This window comes from Manduca sexta, chromosome 27, assembly GCF_014839805.1.
Source record: "Manduca sexta isolate Smith_Timp_Sample1 chromosome 27, JHU_Msex_v1.0, whole genome shotgun sequence".
Lineage (NCBI taxonomy): Eukaryota > Metazoa > Arthropoda > Insecta > Lepidoptera > Sphingidae > Manduca > Manduca sexta.
Genome location: NC_051141.1, coordinates 18341868 through 18363114, shown reverse-complemented (window position 1 = coordinate 18363114; position 21247 = coordinate 18341868). Strand labels below are relative to the sequence as shown.

Genomic DNA, 21247 nt, shown 5'->3' with positions numbered 1-21247 from the left:
TATTTTTCGTTATATTTTAGCATCGGATAACCTGTAACATGACTGCAAGTAATTATTATATTATATTCATTGTATAAAATTACTGTTGTTCTATAACAGAGGTCACCAACTAGTTTCGCTCGGGGTCCGTTATTAAGAAATGAAATGAACATCGCGACCGCACAACGTTTTTAAAAATAAATTAAACAACCGTATTACGGAAACAAAAAAAGTATTTTTTTACATATCAATGAGAAAAATAACAAAATCTGTGAACTCAGTCTCGTTTGTTAGCTTGCCCGGCCCATTTAACCGACGTCAACATAGATTGCGGAGATAAAATTTTATTAAATTACTTACTGTGTAGTTCAAGTTGCTGCGTTCTCGCGTTTCGCACATAATGTGTCGGTGGGCCGGATTAGGACTGCAGTCCGCCATTTGGCGACCCCTGTTCTACAAATTCTAAGTTAGAACGAAAGAAAGGGTTCGGGAAGGTTGTAAGAAGTTCTAACAACCTTCCCGAACCCTATTCGGGCGTATATTTATTATATATTAAGTAATAATTGAATATTCTCATGTACCTTGACTTATCATAAGTGCAACTATGTTCGCCTACGTGATGAATAAAGCATTTTCATTTTTCATTTTCAATATAAAATCGTTTTAATACTTGCAAATGTCGATCGAAACGCAAGCTTCGTCGGAATACATCGTGCACAACGTTTGCAGCGCCGCCCACGCACGCTCAATATAGAAGCAGTTTATACAGCTTCTATGTATTTACGCAAAAATGATTTCGTTGCATCACGAAATTGTTAGGTTTGTGTTTACGGAAATCCTGTTATAAAATCAGTGTATTTTAACTATTTTTACGTAAAGTGACTTACTAGACGCTTTTTTTTTATTGCTTTGAAAAACGCGACGAGCTTGCGGTTCGCTTGATGGTAAGCGATACGACCGCCCATAAAACCATTTGAACCATTTATTTCTCTACACTCACATAAATACAACAAAAAAAAAGTATAAAAGAAAAAAAACACACAGTTAACAATACCAGGTACACAACGGATTCCTTACTTGTGTGGTAGAAGGGATACCAGTTCAGTATACGCTGTAAAATAGCACTGATTTTCAGCTGAACCCTACAATTATTATATCACAACAAATCTTTTTGAATGTGAAATAAACAGTAGAAACACCATTCAACACTTTGAATTGTAGTATTGTTTAGTATTCCACTACGTTCGCCATCGTGAGACATGAGATGTTAAGTTTTATTATGTCCAGTAGTTACACTGGCTGCAATGTCCTTCAAACCTGAACACAACAGTGACTAGACACTATTGCTTGGGGGCAGATATAGACATTGCGGTGTACCTACCCAGACGGGCTCTCACATATGAGAGAAATAAATTCTGTATGTTTGTATCCGAATTAGTTTTAAATATTCCCCTGCAAATATTCTTATATTAATTGTTCTAAGTTTAAGCTACTGTCAGCTTTGCGAAATATCAATAAGTTATCCAATTTGCGTAGATTATATAGGACGGTCCGACTGCATGGCGTAGATACGTGGCCATTTTGCCTTGCGAATGAATTTATAGCGTTAATTAGATGAGATTCGTCTGTTGCGTCGTGTGGACGGCCATGACAGTCCACGATATATCTCAACGTTATTGCATTTGTCGCTTGGTTACGAGCAACTTCGTCTGTATTGCAGTCACATGGCTAGAGCTGTGCGAACTATCGATACTTTATCAAATTTGTCGAGTTAATTCGACAAGACAGTTCTCGGGTATGATATATGGTCTTAATATACTGTTACATACAATTTCATGAACCGTAAAAGCAAAACTGACACTCAAAGTAATCGTTTTGCCAACAATGTCATAATGTAGGCCAAAGTATTCGCAACTTGAGTGTTACTAGCAATAAAGACACTTGATTTTGTTTTCATAAGTTACTACTTACCAGTTTAAAACCGTAGACTATTTAGAGCGTACGCGTCATCTGCTTATTGGCGCGAACAAAAAATCCATAATTTTAAAGTTATTTTTTTCAGTTGAAGTTCAGGGAAACGGACCCCACTGCACCTGAGGGTAGTGGAGTCGTTGTTATGTTTCGTTTATTAACTTTTAAATTAGATGGGCTTGGTAGTAAACAATAACTACATTGCATTCTTAATAAAATAATGACCCATTCCAAAATTGCCAATTTGTGGGAATCGTTAAACAACCAATTTCTGTTTGCGACCTTTTAATTTTTTCCCTTTTTTTCATGCTATAGGTTTCTTCCTTTACCTATCTTTAAGAAGCTCAATTTTATAGCAACTTCAAAAAAAGGTAGTAAACAAAAATTAGTTTTCCGACGACTGCCACAAATTAACAATTTGGAATAGGTCACTTTTTTATTAAAAGTGCGTCATAACGCAATGTGAATGTCGCAATTTTTTCAGATACGATAGCTTACTTAGAAGTCATCGCAATGTACTGGCAGTGATCAATCGACCTGTAGTACCCGACGAAGGATCGCTTAATGTAGGCTACACATTTGGCTGAGTGCAGTGTCTTGCAACAGTTGCTATTTTCGTGAGGGCCGCGGTCCGTCAGCGTGTTGCAATACAAGGTCGCAAGTTCCCGGCGCGACCTTGGCACGCGCTACGGGTAGCCGGATCCGGGACTTTATTGGGGAGAATGGGGTTATTTACAAATTGTGCCATAATACAAGGTCATATCGACATTGCGTTACTAATGGGACCCAATGGCACATACTCGTTTTTACCTTTGCTCACATCGTACTAAAATAGCCATGTATATTGTAATCATTATTTACACCATAAAATATACTACTTTTTGTCGCTATAGTTAGGGCGAAAATGGCGTGTTTGTGAGTATATGATGATGTTACCGTTCCGATGAATTCTCTTAAGAGTAGTTGTAGTATTAGGCAAAATTTAAATGATTTTTGTTATTTATTTAGTTTTAAAAATGTCTTTTTATTTATGTTCAAGGGTATCGTAACATTGTAGAGTTCTCAATATGACCTTGTATACGCTCTATATCATTTTATAGGGAGCCGGGCACAATATTAGTAAGTCTATGCTGCCAACCGAACTTCAAACGATAATTATCCTTTGACTGGTAATAAGAAGATTGAATTTCTGAGAATACCTTAATAAATTATAAAAATCTGGTACCAAATCATTATGCAAGCACCGCTCTCCATTGAATTGAATTTATTGCCAAACTCAACTAAATACTATTAAAAAATGAGCGTTGATACGTTTAGACTTTAGACTTAAGTTCTTTAAGCAATGGATTTAATGACGCGCTGTGTCCGTGAAATATTATACCAGCTACTTCGATATATTATATGTACTACGTACTAGATATGGCGTTTCGTACTCATTGTGTTCAACTAAAATGTACTGCAATCCGTACACCTGACTTTAGGTACGATTTCAATATTAACAGCGTGTGGTTATGTATAGACTATAGAGTGACGCTCATAACATAAGAACTCGAGTCTAAGTGTAAACCTGGGCATGAATAAAAATATGAGTCAAATAAGTAAAATTATTTGTTCTTAAAGTGAATAAATAGGTTATAACAGTGACGTTTTGGTTGCTATTTTAGATCAGATTTTGATTGATTTTTGAAATGAACAGCTAAACAAACGGCAAATTAGTTCCACAGTAGTGGTTAATTTCTTATTAGCTTTTGTTGACGGATCCGTACGTGTTAACGCTTATTTCTGGGAACAAAATGAACCTGTAAAACTGAGCGGTAATGTACTATTACTATTTCCGAAAGAATTTTCAAAATCAGTTAAGTAGTTATTGAGTTTATCCATAACAAACAAACGAATGTTATTAGTTTGACAACTTTCACACACACGCACACACACATAATCACACATTTATCCCCGAAGGGTTATGCAGAGGCCCAACCAGAGCACCCACTTTTCGCCAAGTATATTCCGTCCCATTATGTGATAGGGATAGCTTATCGCCCTAACGGGCACAAATTCCAGACTCCGGGTTGATACTGAGCAGAAAAAAAATCCAAATATCACTTTGCCTGACCCGGGATTCGAACCCAGGACCTCAGAGCGCTACTGCACCACGCATGCGGTATAACTACGCCACCGCGGCAGTCGAGACGACTTTCAAAAAACATTATAACCGCGCGCGTGCGAACTATTAAATGAGCTCCCTGCATCGGTGTTCCCGAGCGCTATGTCCTTTAAAGGAGGCTTGAAGTGTTCACCTCCGGGTAGGCAGCGGCTTGTCTGTGTCCCTGATATAAGTCCACTGGCCTCGGATGCTGCTTATCATTTGGCGGATCGCATACTCTTTTGCCTACTTACGCAATGAAAATATATTTATTAGGTTTTTCAACAAACTTAACACTACGGTCACAATTATTAAAATATTATAACTTATAGCTATAATGTAAGCTTAGGTTAGGAAAACTCAACATGTATATAAAATAATAAAAAAAAAATTAATGCCCAGAAAATTATACAAACACAATATCGTATTCTAATTTGAAAACGTTCACACAATAAGTTAATCTATGCCAGTTATATAAGCCTATTTATTTACATATATGTAAAAACACCGTTTATTCTTCTAACTAATGCAATCATTAACTCGGTAGGTTTTTACGTGGATCATATCATCGACAGTAATTGTATGTTTTTGATGATCGTTGTGTACATAGATTACATTAAATTACATATTATATTACTGAGCCGAACGTCGCGTTGCATCGATTAAAAAAAATATACTATAAATGAAGAGAAAAGAAACCACGTGAAGTAGCATCAGAATATTGAACAAAGCGCCGTGACATTGAGCGACGCTTATTATCCATACATGAGATATTAAGTTTCATATAACAAAATACTTCCATTGCATAATACTTGAAGGCACGACGGAGAAATAAACGAATGCTATTCCAGAATCTTGCAAACCAAAGACAAACCTAATATAAAGGAGCGTACAGTGGCTAGGGGTCCGTAACCTATCGCTATGGTCTTTTAAAATTAATATGTATTGCTACTTTTTCATACTTAATAGGTGGAGTGAATATGGAAAATTATATGATTGTGTTTGATAATGATGTAAGCTTATATGTTACGGTAAAAGTTTAAATTAATTTAGTTTTTGTTCGTCGCGTGAAATAGTTTTGCCGGGATTTAAGTCCCAGTTAAAAATTTCCCGGAATTAAAAGTAGCCTTTAGCTATCGGGAGTAATGTAGCTTAATATTGGTAAAAAAAATCTAAATCGATTGAGTAGTGCCTGAGATTAACGCGGTGAAGCAAACTCTACAGGTTTATATATTAGTAAAGATCAGACCATACTTAAATTGTATTTTATTAATTTATTTGGAGCAATATAGTTAAGTAAATTTGTATGTTGCTAACTACATTAGTTAACTCTTTAACTGTCCCGCAGTTAGAAGCACCCATCTTCAGAGGTAAACATGAAAGAAAGAGAAGTAATATAAAAATAAATTGCGCGTGTGTGTATGCATAGTGCTCTTAAAAAAGCCAAACAAAAGTAGATAAATAAATTACCTACTTATTACTATTGGGCGCGTTAGTATATTTCATTCCTTGTGGCGTTATTATGGAGTCCTAAGCCAATTGCAGAGGGTCATCTTACATTTCCTGTACGTTATAGGATATATTATATTAAGATTTTTTGTAATGTTGTTATACAACTTGGGTCACATATGACAAAAAATAAATAAATTGCATTACATTGTTGTGTTAATTGATTTTGAATATTGTTTTAATGAAGACAATATCGATAATAGTTTGACAGTAAAATAGTCTCTCCGCTCCGCTCCGCCATGTATGTGCGAGACCTTAGCAGGATTTCTTACTCTAAAATTAACAAACTATCGATACGAACCAATTTGAGTTATGTTTAATCCATACCATATATATTATCATTGGTTTATTATAGGATCGATCTACGGATACCGATTCGGATCGAATATTTCTACGATTTATATATCATAGTCAACGTATGGAATCCTTCGTTCAATTCGATTCGCACTTGGCCGGCTTTCGCTTGGTATCTTCAGAGCTGCCTGTATTCATTTGTATATAACCTTGAACTTTACATTCCACTTTATGGATTAGCTGCTGCAATCTTTTCGCAATGCATCTGTTTACAGAATTTATACCTTATATTAAAGCGAGTGAGGGTGAGCATACATCAGAATGTTAGAATTGTAAATAAGGGTCTCTGTCTACGACAAGGTATCGGTGGAAATTGTACATAAATTCTATAGAACGTAAGGCTGTGAATTAAATGATTGCCGAATGACGAGAAGGTGGTTTTTTGTTTTGATGATGGAAACGATCGGCGCTTATGTCCGTCACGAAGTTCGTTCGGAAAATTCGAATATCGAACTCTTAACAGTCGTTGTAGTAATCGATCTTAATTCAGGTAGACGGTAGTGATGCGCACTCGGCTTAAGATTCCGATAAATATAGAGAGAGGCTTACATGACAAGGGAGTACAATGTTTGTATTACATTACTGCTACTACACTACATTGTAACTACTTAATTAGTCACCGACTCTAAAATTGGTAACCGGTATATAGATAATGCTAATCGATTTTTTGATTTTTAGTGTTTTTTTAAGGCGGTATAAATGTTGTTAAAAAGTTTTTACTGTTTTTTTTTTTTTGCTAGCAAAAATCAGTATGTTGACGACAGCGTTTTAAAAGTTTGATGTATCGCCGAAGTCAAGGGCCTAACAACGATGAAATTCATATGGGACACGGAAAGGACCAGCTTTCATCAAAAAAGAATCAACAAGATCGGTTCACTCGGTTAAACGCTGTGAGGTAACAAACATAAAAATATATACCCGAATTGTGTACCTTCTCCTTGTTTTGAAGGCGCTTTAAATCGTCCAAGGCACCGCGGGACCCCTGGACGGTTGTCGGTTGCTCTGATGAAACGTACTTACTAGGCAGACCTGTAAATATAGGGTCCTCATTCCTTGTATATAGTAGAAATTCTGTTAAAGGATATTATATAATTTCCTGTTCAGTACAAATAGATTAATGTTAAATCAACAAAGTCAATCAAAAGTAATTACTCCATTAAGGTGATAGGTTATCTAGTTTTCATCAAATCAATGTAATCTAGTGATTAGATCGGCTTCCTGTCCGAGATTAATTTCCGAATGCATTTCCAGCGAAGGAGAAACTCGTACAGCGTGGCCTGGAGATAGAACAAAAAATTTTACTGGACTAGTTGCCTACATAAATAGCCGATCAAATCAAAAGTTCAAATCGGCTTTACACTTTTGTGTTCTTACAAATATTTATGTATAATAAAATTAAATATAAGATTTTTGACTTTATTTCACACAAGGAAGAATGTTTCAATCAGAATTAACGTATGTGACTTATATTTGTGTCTGACTGTACAACTCGTTATACCAAGGTTAAACTGAAATTATCGATTACTTACAAATATGCATACTTAAGTTTGGTGGCAAAGAAGTCTATTATTTACGATTAAACTTATAAAGGGTTTAAAATTTTAAGAATTATCTGTGTGTCGGATTGCCGCCCATCGGACTATGAGCGTGAAGGAACAAAGAGTGCACCTGGGTATTGCGCACTAAAATATCTCCTGCGTACTTGTCTAACCTCCGTGGAGTTTGGCCGCCGTAGCCGAATTATTTTTTCATTTTAAGTTTCGTTTTAACTCCCCTTTTATTTGTATTTTATTATATATTTCAGTTTTACTATTCCTGAGTCATCCAACTCACATAACACTGCGATAGTCTAATTAATCTTCCTTCAGTAAAAACCTAGAGGGCAGAAGCGCAATTCAATACAATAATTTGTTGACACGTGGTTATCTGTCAAGTCTGCGCATACAATTAGTTTCTGTGTCGACTTCAATCCATAGCTGTTTAATTCGCTGATAATTAAATCATCAATTACGTCAGAGTTTGCGTTTCATTAAATAAAGCGTGTTGGTCTCTTTGCTGATGGGTTTATAATTATCTCGAGAGGTGCAGCTGTTTCCACGTGCATTTTGTCAGCTTATACCATGACGTGTTCATGACACGAGGTATATGGTGTGGATATTGTTGAAGGTTTTATATATATTATTAATGTAGCTGGCTGATATTGTAAAAGTAGTTTCCATAGAGATGGAAAATAACAAGAACAAAAAATGGTGTTACTGTTATACATTCGATGTAGCGTTAAATTTGCTAGTAGTAAATGAACTATCCAGTATATAAATTCTAAGGCCGTTATTACTCTGCAACATATCCCATTCCTAACAGGTGTGGTATCCAAGTTTCAAGTTCGAAAGTGTATATTTTTATATAATTTACACAAATTTAACAATTATTTACGTACACATAATTTATTTCTGGATTTATTTTTTGTTACTACAAGTAGTTTTAAATAATTTGGTAAACCGACAAGAAATTAGGAGAATGTGAAGAATATGGACTTATTATATTTTTTATTGCTTTGAATGACGAGAAGAGCTTGCCGTTCGCCTGTTGGTAAGCGATATGACAGCCTATAAACAGTAGAAACACCATCCAACACCTTGAATTACAAAGTATTGTTATTCCACTGCGCTTGCCATTTTGAGACATAAGATGTTAAGTCTTTTTATGTCCAGTAGTTACACTGACTGCAATGTAGATAATTGGTGGGAAATGTTATGAAACAAAATATAATGTATAAAATAAAATCATGACTTAAACATTTTACTAACAAGCAATGGAAATCTCATTCGCGCCGAAATCCAGCTTCTATGGTTCGTGCGTCGCTACAATTTCCAACATCCCTAATGCAAGCTCCGTGCGTAATGTTGTCAGATATTTAACAGAAAAGTCCCGTCTTTCAGAACTATTTACCATGTCTCATTACTGTAAAGGCTAGATAATCTCTATTTTTATTAACCTAGAAACTTATAAATATCTTTCCGATAGTTAAAAACGCTTTCAGTTTTGCCACAAAACTTAATATCTATATTAATGTATAAAGCTGAAGAGTTTGTTTGTTTGAACGCGCTAATCTGAACTCCTAAAGCGATTTTGCAAAGTTTTTGACTAATAGAAACCTACATTACTCACATGCTATAGCTTCCTTATCCCGGAAAAATGTATAGCGGGCGTTTTATCCTGGAATGATTCTATTAGGTGAAGGTAATTGGGTGAAGCCGGGATCCAAAGCTATTAATAAGATAAAACTAAATCCCGGTTCAATTGTATCGGTTTTATTTCAAATCCGGGGATTTAAAACCGTTTCTGGAAATACAAGACTGAGTATAGTATAAGTCGTGGTTTTTAGGAATGGCTGGCAACATTAGTAAGGCACCTGAAATCGGGGTAAGGTCAACCGAAAAAAGTAGGTCACTTCATTCACATACATTTTGTTAAGTTTTTTACCGTGTGGTTGACTTTTTCAATAGTCATCTTCCTTATTTTTTAAACGAAATGATAAGATGAGCAAATCTTTCGCTTTTCAAAACCCGACGTAGAACTGCACTATGCCCTTTCCAGTGTCTCCATGTGTAAACCGAGAATTAATGTGATATAGAAAAAATATATATTGAAATAGCAAAAGTAATCTGAGGCAGGGGAGTTAAGATTTTTTTTATTGCCATAGTAGGCAAACGAGCAAGCGATCCGCCTGATGGTAAGCAGCAGCCGCCCGTGTGCTAAAGCAATGCCATAGGAATAGCCAAGCCGTTGCCTACCGGGTAAGGGCCGTAGCTAGAGGGGGGGGGGGGCATTGTGGGGCAAAGCCCTATCCCTAATGCCCTACCTTGATAATCAACTAAATTATACATATCAATTTTCTCAAAATCTACTGAATCTACTGAACGGATTATTATGAACTATGATATGGACATAGTTTATAACCCTGGGAAGGTTATAGGCTACTTTCTATCCCGAAAAAATATATAGATGGACTTTTATCCCGGAAAACTCCTTCACGCAGGCGAAGCCGCCTGCTAACGCTAATATTTTATAATAACTACTCACTTGATCATTCATACCTAAGCACCATCCGCCTGTCCGTAGTACTAAAATGTAGGGGTTGGCGTTAATACCTTCAGCCTTTGGACGTCCATTGCTAAACAAAGGCCTGCGCTACAGATTTCCTGACCGAGTCGTTAAATCGGTCTGCTTGCAGTAAATTCCTGTGAGCTCTATCAGATACTATATCATATTTGATAAGCGTTTAGGGATAGCGTTTCTTGTCTTAGCACGGGTTAAAAACGAATACAATCTAAATTTTTGGAGAATTTTACGTTTTGCCTTTTGATGTATATTTATTTCGGCAGATTTTTCTCTGGTACAGAGTTCACTTCTATGGGTTAGATGTTGCAGGTTCTTCACTTGCGTTATAATGGTGGTTTGTTTTACGACTGGCCGCCTGCCTAACGGCAACGTCCGAGGGATCCAGTCAGGACCTCAAAAAAAATATTGGACAACTAAGAATAGTATCTCAGACGACAGACCAACACCTGGATTTAATATTTAGAATATTCCTAAAGGGTTACAGATTGTATGAAGGTTAGACATTGGATTCGGAAGGACAAGTGGCCCTACTAAATACCATTTTTCATTGCAATAGACGAAAGTGCCAAACAAAAGTACGTAGTTTAAATATAAACAGCAATAAATAAAAATGGCAGCCAACTCATTGATCGCATCATGTTTATTTAAAAACACGTTGCGTAAGTTGCGTTTTCGTAACTGCCGACGCGTTAGTTAACGTGAAATGGCTGCGGTTCATTCATAGATTTTGTAACTGAAACGCGTTTGTTAACGTTGTGAGACAGCGACTCCTGTGGCGAGTATATATATTTACTCTGTTTCCATTAAACTGAAAATATTTAGCGTTTGTACAGTTCGCTGTAAATAGAACGACAAAAATGTTATTACAGAGGTCAAAGAACAGAGCATTTGTCTTTTTTTTATACAAGTAGTACATTTTTTAACATTATGTTTTACTGTATGACTAGCTATTTTCTAAATAATTTAATTTGAATTACACATACCTTCTATTCCACTAAATATATTCATATTATGTGATAAATAAACCTTCAATATTTTCTAGTATGAAGACCGTCCGAATAGCTTTCATATTTTAAAGAAATAATGCGAATATTATTACACTAGTGATGTACCGATTTATCCGCAAAATCCGATATTCGCTTGATGAAGTTTCCTCTTGATTGTTTTACACATTGCGATAGCGGTTTTTATAAGTCATTTGGATTTCTATATAATCTTGCAATACTGTTTAAGTAACACTACTGCTAAATAGCATAATAAATTAAATATGAACAATTAAAACAACATAACACGGTACATAGTTGAAAATTTCACATTTGGTCTAACGCAAAAAGTATATGACCAATGAATATATTTTATATCTAGGCATGATTGGAATTTTTATAAATTCCTTGTTTTAACAGTTCAATTAGTAATCAAATTCTCCAAGTAATCCCACTAGTTTGCATAAATGTTTAACAAATCCGTCGCCCGCGGATATATATCCGACATTCCACTTCTCGAATGATAAAAGATATTTCAATAGTGGTCCTCCCTACGACAGAAAGCAAATACCACATTCTTTATCGATTTATCCGTATCCGAGTTCTCAGTACCAACTGTTTAATTAAAAATATTCCGTTCGAGCTTATTACGTAGCTCAAAAGCATTTTCCGGAACATCTAATTACCGCGTATTAAGGCTCACTAAAATGATGTTATTTTCGTATACACTAATTAGAAATGTCTTTATAAATAGCACTATAAAATATAATATCGTAAAAACTTGTTTCGTATTTCATAACATTTTACATATTTTGCTATGATTTTTTAAATCATTCTAAATTAGCCTTGGAATTTAATGAATCACAATGGATGGAAGAACGCTTTGGCCCTTGCATTTTGCTTATGAGTCTAAACAGTATTCATTACAATAACTAAATCTACAGGTGCATGTATGATATCATGCAGGTTTATAATTTAAAATTAGACTGTTGCTTCTGTTGTAACTCATAGGACAATAAATAAACTTACTTCCATACCTAAGATATTTTTAAATATTTATAGTGATTCGTGTATATAAAAACATACTGTATCCCAATGAATTAATATTGCTTTTATATTTTATGTGAAAATCCAACACTCCGCTACGCTATGAAAATATTATTTTTCGTAGAAGGTCGATTGTGGTACTTATTGTTCCCTTTATTCAGCCATCACGGCCCGTCGGCCTCCACCGCTATTAGCTACTAATCTAATAAAACTTATCGTACAGAAGGACTCAAGGACTGCCTCGAACGGGAAGCGTGAAGGCATTTTATTAAACTACAAATAATTCTGGTGGTGGGTCCTCTAAGAGTGTGACTGAATGAAAATTATTTTACTGAGTTAATTGCGGTTTTTATATTATAATTTTCTTCCATGGGCCATGATTTATTTATTTATTTATTTATTTATTTACTATAATAGGAACATCAACAGTACATATATTCAACAGTCTAATACACTTTACACAGGCTTAATAACTAATACATGTACCAATTAAAGATGTACACAACATTGCTTGAGAAAATTGCATACTTAGCGGTTAGCGAATAACTGAGGATATGATGATGTCACGAGAGTTAGAGTTGAATGTGATTCCTACTAGAAATCTTTAGAGTACGGCCGTCGTATCAAATAGCGAGATACATTTTTTTTATTCGCTGGGTAAAAACGCGTTGTCGCTACCATCACTTGGACGGTAAATGGTTATCACTCTTATTCATACGACTCTTATTCATATCACAATGAAACACAGGAAAAACATCTTTAGAGTAAAATATTATTGATGGTGTTAATTTTGATGTCTGGTCTGAATGTGACTGATTACACAATACACATACAGGGCTATTTTGAAATTTCATTACTAAAAAATATTGAACATGCATGTCTGCTAACATGTATCAAAAATCATCCATGAACTGCGAATATTTTCACCAAAAATCCCAGTTTTACTTTATTTTTTTTATCTTTTTGTAGTTCAGCAAAAATATTGTGTGTCCGTGAGTATATTTTTGACTGAACATGTTATGTTACTGCTTCGACGAATTCTCTTACAGTATTGGTATTGCGCCGCGTAAAAATATTTTATTTTTAAAAATAAATCCTATTTTATAGCGCGAAAAATATTTTTTTTTATTTTTATTTTGTTCGACGATTAGTTTTTTTTTATTGTACATCTAGATGTACATTATAAACCCTAGGGTTTGTGAAATTAATTGTAAAGTGTTATTTTCCACAAAATAAGTCTGTGGTTTCATTTAGTAACGCAATGTCAAACTGAGCTACATAATAAGAGCCCTTTATATACGCCCACTGTAGGGCAAGAAGCTCCTTTACTACTGAGAAGATTTAGGCCTCAGTCCACCACGCTGGCCAACTGCTGGTTGGCAGATTTACATAGCTATGCAATTGTAACAGAGACTTCTCAGGAATGTAGGTTTCCTCACGATGTTTTCCTTCACCGTTAATCGAAAATTCATTTATAAACTCTGATCTCTGTAACGTTTATACTCTGTTAACTGCCGCGGTGGCGTAGCTGTACTGCATGTGCGGTACGGCAGCGCTCTGAGGTCTTGGGTTCGAATTCCGGGCAGGGCAAAGTGACATTTGGGTTTTTATGCTAGTATCAGCACGGACTTGGGAATTTGTGAATCTATGGATCTATGAATGAAGCGCTCTTGGCGAAAAGCAAGTGCTGGTTCCGGCTCTGCATACCCCTTCGGGGATAAATGCGTGATGATGTGTGTGTATAGTACGTTACTTCGAAAAGAAGCGCGTGATTTTGAATCTGCAGATCTATGTCTCGGCAGACTGTTCCTAATTAAATTATTGTGCACTCGCTGTGGTTAACTTAAACAAATATTCGAAAATATTATAATGGAATAGTTGTCGGATTTAATATAATGGAATAGGAATAAAAAGGGTGGAGTTGGTAGGTTTTTGGATATCTACATATCGGAAGTAATCAACTAACGTTTCGCTTCCCGTGAGCGTTGCAGGATTAATTTCATATAAATAAATTGGAAAACGAATGACGGTTTTCAAATTGAAAGACGATTGAGTGAGTTTGGGGGTCCAGAACAGCTATTTACGAGTAAGGAACTTCTATTTAAATTAATATAGTGAATGAAATATTTGTGTTGAACCTTTTTAATGGTGTAATAAAAATGACAATCCTGATTCCTACTGATAAAAATACTAAAGTTTTTTAGTAAGAGGAACAAATTATAGCCTAGCATCCATTTTCATCGCAATAAAATTATAAACGTGAAATTTTATGCTCCATTAATGTTTCGTTGTTGGTAATAAATGCATGAACCTTAACATGAATAGTTTGCATATAAGCAGATAGTCTCGGTAACTTGTAAAATGGAAAATGCATGATATTTTTTAATTAATTGATTAGACGAGCTTGCCGTTCGCCTGATGGTAAGTAATACGACCACCCATAAACAGTAACACCATCCAATACCTTAAAATATATAGTACTGTTTGGTATCTCACTGCGTTCGCCATCCTGGCACATAAGATATTTAGCCTTAACAATGCGAGCGCAACGGAATAATAATTATAGGGGATTAATTAGGAAGAAAATTACTATTTGAACTGCAATAATTACTGTCGATCGTTTTGCAGTATCGAAATTATATCGAATATAATGAATGTTTACAGAAAAGTTATTAATAATATGATTGACCGATATAATCCATACTTCCATACTTATAAAGGCGAAATTAATTCTGTTGGTCTTTGTTACGCTACTGAAAAGAACGACTGAACGGATTTTGATAAAATTGACATGGAGATAGTTTGGAACCTGAGGACATAGGTTATTTTTTATGCCAGAAAAAACTTTTTCCCACGGGCGAAGCCGTGAGTAAAATCTAGTTGTTTATAACTGTGTTTATTATTGTTTGTTATGCAGTGATAGCTTAGTTGGGGGTAAATGGACTGCAGAATGCCACGACGTCCGACTTTTCTATGTTTCATGTGTATTTCGCAATTAATACATTTACTTCTAACATCAAATCTGCACATACATTCATATTTATAATATACGAGTGTAGCAAGTAAGACAGAAATTTTTAGTAGTTTTTGAATAAGTTTTAGTTCAGTTGCAGTTTGGTATTTAGCATATGGCAGATAATTAAGAAGCGATAGCCTAGTGGGTATTGAAACGCACTGCCGAGATGAATGTCCTTAGAAGATCCAAGGGCGCACATCTCTGACTTTTCTAGTCATGTGTGTATTCTTTGAAAATTATCTCTTTTGCTTTTCCTGTGAAGGACAATAAATATCGTGACGATACCCAAGCCTGAAGAGGTCCGCATAATAATTTTGAGGGTGTGTGAAGTGTACCAATCCGTATTAGGCCAGCGTGGCGGACTATGGCCTTCTCAGTAGAAGAGGTAACCCGAATCCTGCGATAGGAAAGTGTCGGTATTATTACAGGGTCGGTATTATTTTTATTAGTATAGGATGTACATTTATCTATAAAATTATAGGGAATGGAAACTTTAGTAGTACATCTATTTTTCTATAAATCCATACCAATTACCCGAGTTGAAATATTGAAGATTCTCAAGTTTCGACCAGCTTCAATACGGAAACAAAATTCGTTCTCATAATAAACGTAATGCGTTTAAAATCGTAATGTCTGTCCAAACAGTCTGTAGCCTAGTTAAGCGTCCCTATTTCGACATCGTTTATCGCTCATTTCTTTTGGCGTAAACGACTTCTTTTGGCGGAAGTTTCGGCTCCTGTTACAGAGAGAAAGCTTTTACGCGAGTTACTCCACGGGATTTAGTACTGTGGAATTATAAATAAGAAAGTCTACATTATTTATAAAAACTGAAAGCTAATGATAGCAAAGTGTCTCTACTAAGTCTGATGGTAAGTGAGGTGGCGACAAAGTATCAGTTGACAAGAGATATCTCTCCGTACTTGACACTTATAGGTAACCAAATCGAGTCGTAGCATCGATGCCATGTTCTAGCAATATATCGTTAATAAATATCATTCACATACATGTTTATTGTTTTCCGTTAGCGTTTACGATAGTAAAAGGTATCTTAGCTACGGCCTCAGTTCTCTATTCTTCCTCAAACATGAATCTAATCGAAATTCGAACACAATCCTATCAAAATAACAAACACCTCGTACATTGGAACAGATCGGAACACTGTCACATTCCAATCTCGATAGTTTCTAGAATTTTCTACGTACAATAGAATATTTGCCGACAGCACAGTCGGCTGCACACTGCACAGTAACTTTATCCGCGCCATTGTGTCATTGTATGCTTCGGTGCACTTCGAAACAAGTTCCTTCGGCATGACTGCGAACGAGGAAATATCTAGGTTTTGTGTTTTGGCCTTACTGCTGACAGGAGAACGATTGGTTGATGCAAATTTACCGTTATAAAAAGTAGTGACATGAAACCCGACTCTGCATTTATAACACTGAATGATATAAAATGATTCCTTGTGCACAACACGTACCACGTTTTCACATGAGAACATACTCGAAAACTGTTGTACTATATTAAAATACGGTATTGTTACATTGGTAGGGAAAATAAATGTCTCACTCTAGTGGGAATGCCTTGGCACTTTGGTACACAAACATCATATTACCTTACATTAACAATATATTTTAAATAACTAAATAAATAAAATGCTTTATTAATCACGTAGGCGAACACAGTTGTACTTATGATAAGTCAACGTACATAAAACTATTTAAATATTACTTAGATAAAGTCGCTTATATAAACTAAAGACAACTTATATTGGACATAAAATAAATTAAAGTCTAAAAAGTCAACAAAGAAGCCAGCTCGGGCTGGCAGGAAAGAAGAAATAAAATGATGTAAATAATCTTAATAAATATAAAGGGAGGAACACGTCGCGATCCACACCGGTGAGGACGATAAAAGCCCTAACCTAAATAACCTACAAGAACCTATTAGAATTACGAAGCCAGTTGTAGCTGATATATGCCCAACGTATCTATATCTAAATAACAAGTTAGTTTGAATGAAGGAACAGAACGAAAATATATTAAGCCTATATTAAAAAAGAAAACGAAATCGGTCCATAAATAACTGAGCTCTGAGGTAACAAACATTAAAAAAATAGACATCGAATTAAGAACCATCTATTTTAAAGTCGGATAAATTGTAAAAGAACTACAAAAGGTTATATAATCATTTAAATTTAGTTTTAGCATGGCATGGTATTGCCCTGCGCTCATTACTCCGTAAATATATAGACATAGATGAATATACGAGTATATAGATGTTTCATGACACTAAGTAAGTGCACTGCCTACGATACCTCTAAATTGGATCACCAGTGGTACGGTGTTGCTACACGGTAAAAATTGACATTGTCTAATTGGGAGAGGAATGGCCTGCCGAGACGAATGGCTGCAGTATCAAACCCAAACGCACTGCTGACTTTTTTAAAATTATGTGTGTATTCCTTGTTAATAATTGCTAGCATTAACGGTGAAAAAAAAAAAACATCGAGAGGAAACCTGCATACCTCAAAAGTTCTCTTCAAGAATATTGAGGGTATATGAAGTCTGTCAATCCGTACTAGGCCATCGTGGTGGACTAAGGCGAAATCCCTCTCAGCAGTACAGGCCCATGTTCAGCAGTGGGACAGTATATAATACAGGGCTGATATTCTATATTATATATAGTAAGATACTTAGCTAACAGTGAAACAATTTGCAATCGAATCATCGATGCTAGATATTAGCGAGTTCAAAATAAACTGGAGTTAATATTAGTACAAGTCGCAAACTATTTGTCTGTGCATCTCGTTGTAGGTTATTGATTTTGGTTTAAAATATCCAACTGTCGCTGTAAAACGGATTCGGCACGAAATAATTCGACATATTTGCTATACTAGGTTTTACACGCCACTCCTCTCGCGATTACTAAAATATACGTGATCTAGATTTCTCTAAACTCTTCGGCCAAGTCTTGTCAAAAAGTTCAACCTGGACATTGTCTGTATATGCTGTCAAGAGATATTGAAGGCGTTTATCTACTGGTCACAAGATGTCCACTACAGAGCCCCTTCTCAATGGTACTCTTTAGGAGCGATCTTAAATACCTAATCAAAATGCTTTTGAAGCTAATTCCACGATATATACTATTAACGATATGCTTTCAATTTTTTTTTAAATTTAAAAACAGTTTTCCACACCTTTGGACACTTCTGAAAATCGATGCGTTGAAGGCAAGCGACATTAGCAGACTTTAAAGTAAATTAAAGTCCAATAAATTAAGATTTATCCTAGAGATAAAAATAATCGCTTTCCGGAATCAACCTGTGTATATATGGTTTCAACAGGCCGACATAATTGTGTCGACTGTCGAGGGATAATCAGCTCTCCTCAGTCGACATTCTATTGGGCCCAACTAAACTTGCAATCGGACGTAGTGGGGTAACTCCTGTGCCTGTAAAAAAAATTTGATGAAACGACACAGAAAAGTCTGGCTATTACAAATAAGTATATAAATAATTTTCGGAATATTTGTCGCTTAGATATTATAATTGCCTTTGAAGGATCAAAATGTAGACCAAAGGTTTTTCCTTTTTATGTAAACGATCGTGACGCTTACCGTCGGACGAACGGCCAGCTCGTCTCGTCTCAGTGGCATTACAAAAATAGAGTCCCTATTATGTTCGGCTTACCTTTAGAGTCTCACGTACTTTTAGAGTAAAACCTAGACTGGCTTTACAATATTTGCACAATGAAAAATTTGTTGGGAAGGACATTTTTATGGTATCTCCGGTATTATTAGCTCCTTTGTGAATAATTTTTCCTTTGTGAATTATGAATACTTCTTTACACACACTCGCGTCATTTACCGCCGAAGGGGTAGGCAGACGCGAAACTGGTGGAACCACCACCACTACATATATTATAATATTTTTAGACTCAGCTATATTCGTAACATTACCTCTTAAATGTGGTTCTATTTTCGTTATTTTGTAAATGTCAAGACGGGATTTACTGGGAAATGTTAAATAATTAATATCAGTAAATCTCAAATGATAGAGTACTTATCACGTGCGGAACGACATAGTTGTGAACATACGACAAAGCTCCTTAAATAAGGACATAAAAAACAATGTAAGACTTAATTGTAGCATTTATTTATTTATCAATTTTAATAGTATATTAATTATAAAAATCTAAATACTGGTTCCTCTTTACGGCCATTTTGACATGTTTTTTTGGTGTAGTCATTGACCGCGTCAGTGCGATAATATTTTTATCTAATTTCTTTAACTAATATATCTTAATATGGTAAAAATTCACTGACACAAAAAGATTAGTTTAATAATTTAAATGTTTAATAATTTAATAATTTAAATTTGTGCGAGAAATAGATTACATTTTACAAATAGATTATAATCTATGTGATCTCTAACTATTCCTGGTTTTGAACGATATATTTCCAAAAGAACTCTTATAATATGCGAGATCTCATTGGTTTACAAAATACGAGGACATTGTTAACCAGAATTAAGGTGTTTACTAGTCAATAAAACTAGTAATGATGCAGACAATGGAACGTTTGTGTTTATATGAAAAACGCTGCAGAACAACATTACCTTTGTTGCTCAACATGATGGGTTTCATCTTGATCAACAATTACCCGCCAATTGTTGGCAATGCATATTTATATAAAGAGTGTATTGGAATCCAAACCTTGGGTCCAACCGTTACTGAATATGTGTTTTGTAATGAATGAGTTGTTGTTCAGTTTGATCATGAACGAATGGATGTGCACGAGGATGTATAATTAGCTTGTAGTACAAATTTTGCATGGAATATAGTGATATATCATCGAAAGGAAATTACTATATTTAATTTTAATTCCGTCATGAACGAATGGTGGATTGCACGGGGGGCGAAAAGAATTTATCGATGTTTGCATGGATTATACGATTCCATCGTTGGAGCGATATTAAGGATTTGTTTTAATTCAGTTCGGTCATGAACAAATGGTGGATGCGTATGGGCATCTACAGAGTTCGTGGTATTTCGCACGGGCTACCTTGCACACGAGTTTGTAATTCTAAATTGAGCCTATGTTTATCGAGGAAACCCTCGCCGTCTAGGACAGCGGAATCAAACACTCATGGTGACATCAATCTCCGGGAAAGAAACCTGATGTCCATTGCATACCAACTTTGGGCAGAACTAAGAAGCACATATACCCGCAAGGAGTATGATCTGGTTCATTACATCCCATAGGCTGCCTAGATCACCACAAAGGAATCCGTGCGGGAATTCATGCTTGAACACAATGTGGGGCTTTCCTAGTTCATTGAGGGTTGCAAGAGTAGTTTTTCATATTTTATATCTTGTCGTGGGTACGATGACAAAACGACCATTTTTATAGTCATAAAAGTGACTACATCCAGTTGGTAAGTATGTCAGCACGGCAAAGTGAACGTCCAAAATCTCTACCAGACTATTCCTGAAGTCCAGCGGCGGAAATAATAAATGATTTTGATACCTATCTAGATCTATTGGAAATTGACCAATCTAAGCATTTCTTAACACACGAATTTTCATTAGTTATTCCGATCGGTCTGGATAAAGCTTTTATATATTTTGGATCGCCAATGGGTAATTAAGAACAAAAGAAAGCAAACAAAATCAAATTAACCAGTTCCAACCACAACTTTCGAGTCCTCCGGGAGATACCTATACGGATTGTTTATTAATTTAGGAATTGGTCACTCCGAACAGTCACTCTGCTTCAAAATATACCCGATGTATGGTGGTGGTGTTATATTTTTGTGTTTTACCCAGTCTGTGGTTTGGTAGGAGTCGTGCCGGGGCGGCGCTGGAGGGCCGGTTTGCGTCATCCGAGGAGCCTGGCGCCGTACGACTCACCGTATCAGCCGCGCGCACCGACGACACCGGCCTTTACACCTTGCAGGTGAGGTATCTCTAGTAGAAAGCCTTGAATTATAGACTGTCTCACTGCATAAGGCTTTTTTAATCCTGGCAATATTGGGTCCACGGAGACTTAGTGAAGGTTGGCAGACTTCATACTCGAGACTCTTTCTGGTAACAAATAGGCTTATATCTTACTGTGCATCTGCTG

At 35.7% G+C, this 21247-nt stretch overlaps 1 protein-coding gene across 6 annotated transcripts in view; it reads left to right on the top strand.

The window, feature by feature from the left end:
- Positions 1 to 21247, top strand: part of LOC115440530 (titin homolog) — a 131723-nt gene that overhangs the window by 39507 nt on the left and 70969 nt on the right. For all 6 annotated transcript variants that reach the window (XM_037443752.1, XM_037443750.1, XM_037443755.1 and 3 more), the window contains exon 2: positions 20965 to 21079. In XM_037443752.1, coding sequence (XP_037299649.1) covers positions 20965 to 21079 — 115 coding nt within the window. The remainder of the gene's footprint in view (positions 1 to 20964; positions 21080 to 21247) is intronic.